A 9,611-nucleotide genomic window follows, 5' to 3' on the forward strand; every position below is an offset into this window, starting at 1 on the left:
TCGTAGAGCTTTTCTTCAGACTTAGAGGAAGTATCAGAGTGAAAGAAAAGAAGGAAGAGCACTGAGTACAGGAACAATGTAACTAAGGATGCACAACAACATCTGCACATACAGCTGTGACACACAATACCGACACCTCAGTCTTTCCAAACAAGAGGGGCAAGCAGAGGCTACTGTGCAGCAATTAGCACTCCCCCAAAGAGCAACACTTCTCTGGGGTCTGGATCCAATGGCCATGCCCACAGCCAGCAGTCCTGCTCCAGCCCCAAGGAACACATGCAGAAGTTTGCAATGATGCTTCAACACATGACATACAAAACGATAGCTTGCTAGAGTTTTCTACCCTTCACAGCTTCAGGACAAGCTGAACACATATGGTGTATGTTACATTATAGTAGTTTCCAGACTTCTTTAGCCTAGAATAGAGAAGATAAGTCACAGGTTTTGGATACTTCTCCACATTTCTTTTCTGCCACATTTCAGAGAGTCCCCATGTTTATCTTCCTGCAGAACCCTATAGCTTGCCCTTGGATGTTACCACAGGAAACAGAAGACTCTGATCTAACATATCCCCACCCTTGTAACACCACCAAAGCAGCAGAAGTTGCAGTTATCTGGTATAACCCCAACTCGTTTAACAGCATCAAGTGACCACAGAATAGGCAAACTGACAAAATTTGGGAGGTTGCTTCTTTCACCACTTTCTACATAGCAATAGGTCAATTGAAATGTTATGTCCAAAGCATAGCACAGATGTTCTCTTCCTCATCACACTACCCTAAGACTCATTAAATAAAAACAAAACAAAACAAACAACAAAACCCCACAAACAAACAACAACCAACAAAACAAAAACCACACCTCTGGTTGAGCTCTTAAAATTTTACTTACAGATCACGTGGAAATAAGAGAAATCACAGACTGTAAATTTTCCCACAGATGCAGTTTTTGAGTCATGGGTTTGGGGGAAGAAAAATAATCAATGAACAGTAAAATAAAATTAGCTCCCTCTACTGAAAAACACACAAACAAAAACCCAAACAAGTCATAACAGCTTGCAAGAATGAACTGGGAGAAGAGGGTGCCTTCTCACTGGTTCTTTGAGGAACTGTCCAAAACCAGCTTATGATGAAAGATCAGAGAGTTCTTATGCCTTCAGTACTTCACAGAAGTATCTAAGAGAGTGGGACGAATGAGACTGGACAATTCAGGCTATAAGCAGCCAAGTCAAAAGACGAAGTCAAAAAAAACCAGCTGCACCGATGAGTACAACTGTTGGCAGCCTGGAGCAAATGAAAAACAACTTTCCTCTGGAGTGCAAGATTAGAACTTCTTGTTCCTTTTTCAACATTCATATAAGAAAACAATTCAAAACTTCATGACAACACATATACTTGGCATTGGTTACAAGTGCATGTGGGTCAGGCGCTCAGGAATCGCTTCTCAGCTCAGTATAGTGACACTACAGCTGAACGGAAGCAAAAAGAAATACTATTCTAAACCAAAAGGCATCTAGAGTGGTGGGGGGTACGAAAGGGCAAGGGATTGTTTGAAAGGAAAATGGTGTGTAGCAGATGTAAAAGCAGTCATCCTTTTTGGTGGAGAAAACTGACACAAAACAAGAAAGAAAACCATGAGAGGCTAATAAAAAGATTGTTTAAAAATCCCTAAAAATTTGGGGTTGATACTTAACCAAGAAGTTCCCATCTTAAGAGTAAGATTTTGTGTGACCTTGAAACATCCTGAGCAATTTTCTCTGTATTTTTAAAATAAAATTTATGGTAGTGGCTTCCCCACCCCTCACTGCACAACACACAAGGTAGACACAACAAGGATGAAAATCCCTTCATAAGGAATAAATAAGTAATTTGAGAACTTTGCTCATCTTAACCAAACATGAAAGCAGAAGAGATTGAAATAAGCCAGATCTGGTTCATAAATACCTCGTTCATTCATATTTTTAAGTTTCAAAATATTTCAGAATTACACAATTTCATTACTATGCAAAATAAAAAAAAATTATCTAAGCTGCTCTAGTGCAAGAGAAATAAATCTCTCCTTAACTTGCAAAGATGTCTCATGTTAAAAATTCTGCAAAATATTCATTTCAGCTGCAAAACAGAAATTAAATTGGCCACAGCAACCACCTGCAGTAACCACAGCACATCTCCCTCTGTCCCACCCCCTCAAAATAAAATATGTCACATTCCACTTTCATAAATAAATGGTCAGATGCTACAGAGAACATCAAGCCAGGCTTTCTAAACTGCTACCTGGAGCATCTTGCATAGATGTAACACTCATACATTTTCCACTGATTCTCTTTTCCAGTGCCAAATTAGAATCTAACATGAAAGAATTAGCACACACTGTGCTAGCAGAGAAAAAAACGACAACCCACATTGAGGGTATACTGATTAGAATGAAACCATCACTTTTACCAACAGTGCAAAGTAGATAAGCCATGGCACCTCTCATCTACCTATTATGTGTCCATCCTGACCCATTCCATCAAGAGCCATTTATTTTCTTAAGTTCAGCCATACGTATCATTTAGTGACCAAAACATCAAGTTAACATCAAGTTAACATCAAATCAATTTACCATTTTCTTCCAACACCTTTTACTCTTACTGCTTACTATATCTATCTCCCTTGAATCATTGATTCTGTGAAGCCCTAAGTCATACCTTCATCTCCTCTTAACTATTGTAATTTCCTTCTTAATGGATTCTTTATGTCCCAGCATTCCAAACTTCAGCTTGTCCAAAATGTAGCAGCTCATCTTCTCACCTAGAAACAGGAAAACAACACTCCAGATTGATTTTCACTTGCTTCCTTGTCAAGTTTAGAGTCTGCTCGAAGGATTTCCTCACTTCAGAAATATCCTACTCTCATTTAGACTAAAGAGTAAAACGCTTTGCCAGTGCATTTTTCTATTTGCTCACTCAAGGTGCTCAAGTCTCTCATTTCTCTTCTATGCAGAAGCTTATCAGCCCTATCAGAGCAGCAACAATCTACCTCAATGCTTCTTTCCTCACTCTCACCCACAACCACAGCTCCCTCTTCAAATTAGAGTTCAGGTATCTCCAGTGTTCTGCTTAAACACCATCTAATACATCTGCAAACACTACTCTGTGTGAGACACTAACACTACATAAGACACTGTAACACAGACTGCACTATTTTACAGTATCTAAGTCAAACTACGTAACATAACTTGAGTATCAGAAGCTTTGGTTATGCTATAGCACCTTTTAAAGATTTTTAAAAGTCAAAAGATGAAAATGAAGTAAGCTAAAGAAGGCACAAGTTACAGCCTAAATAACTTTGTGTAAAACATTGTCTGCAAAGACATTGTTCTATGCAGCGTATTCACCAGTATCAAAGCTTCATAAGAACAAAATATAACTCGTGGAAATTTTAAAGATCTTATTTTAGAAAGAGACTGATCTTACTTACCATTGGTACTGGAATGCAACACTGTCTGTTAGGGATACAAGTTTGAGTTCCAGATCCCAGATTCTGCAAATTTAAATGAAAGAAGTATTTTACCATATTTTTAGATGTCAATACTCAATCTAAAACTTTCTTTCCTTGGAGGCTGAAAACAAGGGTTTATTACAAAGCTACATCATAGGGGAGTCAATGTTTCCATTATATGTTCACAAATACTTGTAAGCTAGGCATTCAAGTTGAGCGGGACAGCAGGAATCCCGTATTTTCTACCAAAACATATGGTAGACATCAACATTGTTTATAATTAGCAGGCAATGCTCCTGAGGCAGCACCGGAAGCAGCGGGAAAGTAACAAGAACCAGAATCCTTGTAGTATGTGTTCAGTCAGAGGTAATCCACACAGGGTTTTAGGCAAAATCGAAAACAGAACAGTGTTAGTGGAGGGGTTTTTTTGTGAGAAAAGAAGAAGAAGGTATTCCTACAAACTAAGTTAATCATTACTATAAAATTTAAAAAGGCAAATTATAACTTGGATTGGGAAAAAAAAAAAAAAAGTAAATAGTCCCTATCTGTATTAGAAGATGCAGAATTAAGAGAAGCACCAAACCTAAAACCTCAGCAAATGCTTTAAGGCTTGCCTGAAACCTTGTAACTGATCAAATACCACCCACCAACAAAACCCAAGAACTCAATGTACATTGTGCTACAGGCAAAGCCAGGACGCTAAACACATTTCATAGGTTTTACAGCTATTCAGATGCAGCAGGCATCACAGCAGTCTCTCTTACAACAAGGTTGAAATTTAAATAAATAAACAAACAACACACCTTATGTTACCAGAAGCTTCCTAGCCAGGCAAAAAAACTAGTGGCTTCAAAAAGATGGAGAGAAGGCAAGAGTCCACACCTATAGATCAGGAACCAGAATTTCAATATAAGTGCTCAAGATAGTTTGAGCACAGCCTCGGTGGAAATCCTGCAACATCATTTCTTATCCCCACGAAACCCCAAGGTAGGCTCTGCCTACTTTAACAGAAGCTGCCTATTGAAGGCATTCTGTATTGGCCCAACCGCTCACAGTCACTGCAGAATAAAGGTGTTCCTCTTTGTCCTCTATTCCTAAGGATTCTCAACAGTCATACAGCATTGCATTAAAGTTCACCATCAATGTATCTTGTCTCTTCCAGAAGTATCACAGGCTCTCTCCCTGATACCTCTCCCAAGCAGCAGCCAAACGAAACTGAGCTGAACTTTACCGGACTCCTTTATTCTCCTACTGGAAAATAACAAACTTATGTCTATTTCCCCTGCTCGCATAAGTCTTACTGACAAATGGGATTCCATAGCCAATTTAGAATTATAGCCTACAATCCCAGAAGACACCATAGCACTTTTTCTTGTAAGAAATTTTAAAATACATATATTTTCTCTTAACTTCTTTTTCTAGAAAAAATGATGTTACAGCTCGTCAAAACTCCAAATAAGATATCACCTATCAGCATACTTCAGGAAAAACAGTTGTCTGAGATGATTTTACAGGATTCTTCAAGCAACAATATGATGTAATGACTCGTGCAAAATCCTAAAATTCAACACTAAAAAAAACTTATAAATACTCCTAGTTTTGGTGGGGTGCTCTGTTTTGTTCTTCCCTGACAGTAAAACATGATCAGCACCTTAGCAGCAAGCAGTAGGCCTCTCCGATCAAGTGTCAGTTCTATTCTGTGGTCCACCTTCCCCCTTTCCTCAAGTTTCTGCTTGGTGCAGACAATGGGACCAGGACTATAAAAGCTCACATTCAGAAAACTCAAAACCCTTACTAATGTGGAAGTTCATCACCATCATTGTTCCTGTAATAACAGTATTCATTATTTACTATACACCGAATCTCAGCAGACAATGTCACACAACCAGGAAAGAGAAAAAAAAAAAACAAAAAAAAAACCACAAAACAGTACTTCCTCATCACGGTGAATTTTAATGCATGAACAAAGTCAACATCCAACTGTTGGGACAATGCAGACACTGCAATACTAAAAATGCAGAGGACTAGTATGCCCTTTGGGATAAAGAAGGATGAAAGAGAAAGAACTGACAAAACCATCTACTAATACCCATCCATGTCTTACCCATTTTGCTCATTAAAAACAAACAAACAAACAAAAAACTCAACAAACAACCATTCTGCACTACTTGCCTCCATACCCTTGTTCAAATTCTCTAAAAACAAAGGTGCTTAAGAGGATCTCCTTCCTACAACTGCCTGTCTGAAAAGCTCTGCTAAGGGGGAAAAGGTCGGTTATTGGGGAAAAGACAAAATTGCTAGACAATGGAACTGTCAAAAATTAAAGAAATGGCAACCATGGCTCTGAGCAACCACTGCTTCAGCAGTGAATCAGCTTCCCGACCAGGCAGCGCTTCCAGAAACCCAGGAGCGCCCGACGCCGAGGCAGTGACACGGCCGTGACTCGTCCCCGCCAGCCCGCGGCCGCGCTGACCAGCGGCGACGCACCGGGAAAATCCCCGGGAGAAGCCGCGGGGAGCGGATGGGCGAGCCCCGGCCCCCGCGGGGAGCTCTGCCGTGCGTGGAGCCCCCTCCGTCCGAGCCGCCGTGACAGCCGCGGCGGGGCCCGGCGGGAGGGGCCGCCGCCCTCCCGCGCGTCGCCCGCACAAAGGAGCCCCTCCGCCACCGCGGCCGCACGAACAATACCCGGACCTGTTGCGCGGGTTCCCCTGGGTCGTACCGACCTGCCCGTGCCCCCGGCCGGCGCGACCCACGAAGGGGCAGGGAAACGGGCAGGGGTGGAGGGCGAGCTCCGCCGGCAGCCGCCAGGTACCCCGTTACCCGTCCCGCCTGCTGCGGGGAAGCGGCAGCGGCCAGGGAGAGCTACCTTGCTGCAAGACCGGGCCACCGCCGCCCCCCGGGAAGAGCGGGAACTGGCCGCCGCCCGACAGAACGGGGCGCCCCACAGCTCCAACGCCGCCGCCCGGGGAACAAAGCGCGGCCAGGCCGCGGGGCCTGCGCTGCGCTCGGAGCCGCTGGGCCGCTCCTCCGCGGGGCCGGGGCGAGGGAAGAGCCCCTCCGGACACGGCTACTCACCCGGCTGCGGCGCTCCGGGTGCCCGGGCTGGGAGGACGCCGGCGGCAGGGCGGGCGGACGCGGGGCGGAGCCTGGACCCGCCCGCTCCGGCCAGGCTGCGACGGCTGCCCTCAGCCGCCTCGCACCGCCTGGCTGGCCCGGCGGCAGCCCCCGGGGAGGGGAGCGGCTCCGAGCCCTCCCCCGTCGGCAAGGAGACAGCGCACACGGGGCACTACCGGGCCCGCCTCCGCTCCGCTGTCCCACCACCCCCGCCCGCGGAGCGCGGAGCCGCCGAACTGCCCGTCCCTCCTGCGGAGCCTCCGCGGCCGCTGCGCGGGACCCGGGCCGGCCCAGGGACGGCGGCGCGAAGCCCCACCCCGCCGGGAGACAATGCGCCGCCGCCGTCCCGCTAGGGGGTGCCGAGCGCTGCGCCCCGCAGGCCGCGGCCCCGCCAGCCACCGCCCGGCCCGGCCAGAGCCGCCGGTCAGTGGTCGAGGGGCCGCCGTAAACAGCCAGCAGTGGGTGGGCTAAGATCTGACAGAACCGAGTGGTAGTTCTGTTCAGATAACAACAGTCGCGCTTTAATATTTGGAGATGTGCGAGGGTGTTGAATGGAAGTGAAATTGATCACAGGTGAAACTGATCATTCATAGTCCCTGGGGCAGATGTCAGCTTCTACCTGCGGTGCTTTGCTATCAGTGTTCCACCCATCACACAACCAACGTGCATTTAGTTTCGCCCGGATTGCAGCTAACAAGCTATCATCTGTCTAGGCTCCTGGACAAACATCCCAAAACTCTTTTCATGCCAAGATTAAAATACAAGAAAAATGTGTAAGGAAATGCTATGAAGGAAACCAGCCAAGACACTTGTCTTGCTTTCAGTCTAACTGGCCTAAGTCAAGATGCTGTCTCTCTTGAATCTCCTGCTGAACACATAGTTTTTAGGTTACATTATGGCTCTTAAAAAAATATATAAAAAAATAAAAATGGCCTCTGCAAACTCCATCTTAACAGTTATTTTGCTCTTGTTATTTACAGAACATTTGGATATAATTTACTGTACCTCATTCCATATAAGACAACTATCTCACGTATCTGCGAGTGTTTGATTTCTGCCCTTTAAAATGCAGTTTGCAAACCCATCACTGTTTGCTTCCCTTCCCGATAGCTGCCAGTCAACATGTGCTGCAGAAATCATCACCATTAGAGCACGCCTGTGACACTGACCTCATCCCTCACCAAGCTGACTCAGAAAGCTGTCCCTCTCTCAGCAATACAACTTGTTGGACATGCAAGAGCTAAAGATAAAGAACTGTCATTAACACATCCAGAGAAGGCCTGTTGGCCAAGGCCTGACAGCCTCGAGAACATACCTTCTCTGCCAGATCTCTCTTAGCTGGAAGAACACTTAAAACAGCAGCAGCAAAACAAGAGGAAAAGCAAAAATACTTCCCTAGCAACCTTTAGAGATAAGCAGAAATAAGGAATGTTCATCAGCTTCCCACTGAAAGTACTTGCTGTAGAGAACCACATTAATGATTTTCTGTTTTATTAAAAGTAGAAAATGTAAAAAAAAAATATTGTAAGTGTGTGCACTAATGGTTTAAGAATGCACCAGATACAACTTGTAGGCCACTCTTCTACATTTATGCTTATTTATTGCATTCTTGTGGCTAGAAGGTAAGACAATAGAAAGAAGCTTACACTACAAATCAAGACTTACTTTAGATCCCACAGGCTGAATCTTTGTAATCTCTGACTGTTGGACATGCAGGATGAGTGATATGATGCCCAGCACTGATGTCCAGCATAAGCAAAAGCCCAGTGGAAGTCACTAACACATACATCTTTCCTCTTTAAAGGGAGTAAAACTAAAATTAAAGTGAAAACTACAGCTGACTGCCATACTGAGTTTTTCTTTGTCACTTCACACTTCTAAAAGCCTCTGTAGTACAGACATTACATTCTTCGTACCATTCCTATCACATAGCCTATACAATAAATGAAAGTATATCTATTTATGACAAGGTTGTGCACTTTTGGTGCTATTGGTTTGGCTTGTGGTTCTCAGACTTTTCGGTATATATGAGCTATTTAATCCTAATAAAATTTCTTATAGTTACTTTGAGAGAAGAGAAGAGAAACAAAATTTAGGCCAAAAGGACACATACCAAACTTCTCCTTCTCTGTTCTCCTGGTCACAACTGGAATCTCTTCTCAATGACTGAACAAGTCTTCTCCTCCTGCAGAGAGGAAGGGCAGAACTCCTGCAGCAGCTCCCAATCCTGCAAGACAGAGCAACCCAAAAGTCATTCTCATTTGTACTCTGGCTGGAACTGAACTAGTATTCAAGTATCAAGGTGTTGTAACAGGTTTTCTGACCTTTCTGTGTATATTCTGCTGAGCGATTTGCCAGGACAGAATCTGAGATGATTAATTTTGTTTAAGGTCATACCAGCAATTCAGAGTTGTAGTTAATTGCCTTTGCCACGAAAACTACCAGTAAAATGAAATCACAGTACATTTTTTCCATCAAGGATCCATTTGATTAAAACAAGCCTTAAAATATGTCATTATTCTTAGGAGCTATGCCAGATTTACTCAAATACGAACAAAAGTAAATAGGCTGAAAACAGCCTGAGCTTTGGGCTCTGTGCTGCGCACCAGCACAATGGAGCCTTTGTTCCAGGCAGAGCAGGGCTCTCACAAGGGACTTACTGCTTCCAGCTTCAGCTGCTGCACTTCCAGAAAAATCAGCCTTCAAAGAAAAACAAACCAGACCCCCACATGCTTCTAGTGGACACCAGCTCATCACCATGACACTGATCCCAGGTGCCACCAAGAGTGACAGTGGCCATCCTGTGCAGCACCCATGGGCCCATGATGCAACTTTGCTCTTGCTACACTTGCCCCTGGGCACAGGGAGTCACTGCCGGGCACAGCCTTGTGCCAGCAGGCTGGAAACCATCCACCTGGAGGGATTTACTCTGCTGCCTTGCTTGTTATTTCCTTCCACATCTCTCTGCAACAGAGAGATAATTGCTTTCACCTGTAACACGAAAATGAATCTGAG

The 9,611-nt window shown here is 44.5% G+C and overlaps 2 protein-coding genes across 9 annotated transcripts in view; one reads left to right on the plus strand and one right to left on the minus strand.

Annotated features, from left to right (window-relative positions):
• SESTD1 (SEC14 and spectrin domain containing 1) overlaps positions 1-9,222 on the minus strand; it is a 60,428-nt gene extending 51,206 nt beyond the window's left edge. Inside the window, exons 1-4 of one of the 8 annotated variants that reach the window (XM_065068873.1) lie at positions 8,921-9,222; positions 8,710-8,823; positions 3,462-3,524; positions 2,690-2,792 (exon numbers count right to left, since the gene is read on the minus strand). The gene's annotated coding sequence lies outside the window, so the exon portion shown is untranslated. Of the gene's footprint in view, positions 1-2,689; positions 2,793-3,461; positions 3,525-4,285; positions 4,365-6,205; positions 6,491-6,557; positions 6,794-8,709; positions 8,824-8,920 lie in introns of those variants that run through there. The other 7 variants (XM_065068870.1, XM_065068871.1, XM_065068869.1 and 4 more) reach the window with 7 other exon arrangements.
• Positions 3,773-6,949, plus strand: LOC135579923 (basic proline-rich protein-like). The gene is made up of 3 exons (XM_065069887.1): positions 3,773-3,848; positions 4,905-5,019; positions 5,869-6,949. Exons 1-3 carry the CDS (start codon positions 3,773-3,775, stop codon positions 6,947-6,949), a joined length of 1,272 nt encoding a protein of 423 aa, XP_064925959.1.
• Positions 9,223-9,611: the final 389 nt, after the last annotated feature.

This window comes from Columba livia, chromosome 7 (genome assembly GCF_036013475.1).
Source record: "Columba livia isolate bColLiv1 breed racing homer chromosome 7, bColLiv1.pat.W.v2, whole genome shotgun sequence".
Classification (NCBI taxonomy): domain Eukaryota; kingdom Metazoa; phylum Chordata; class Aves; order Columbiformes; family Columbidae; genus Columba; species Columba livia.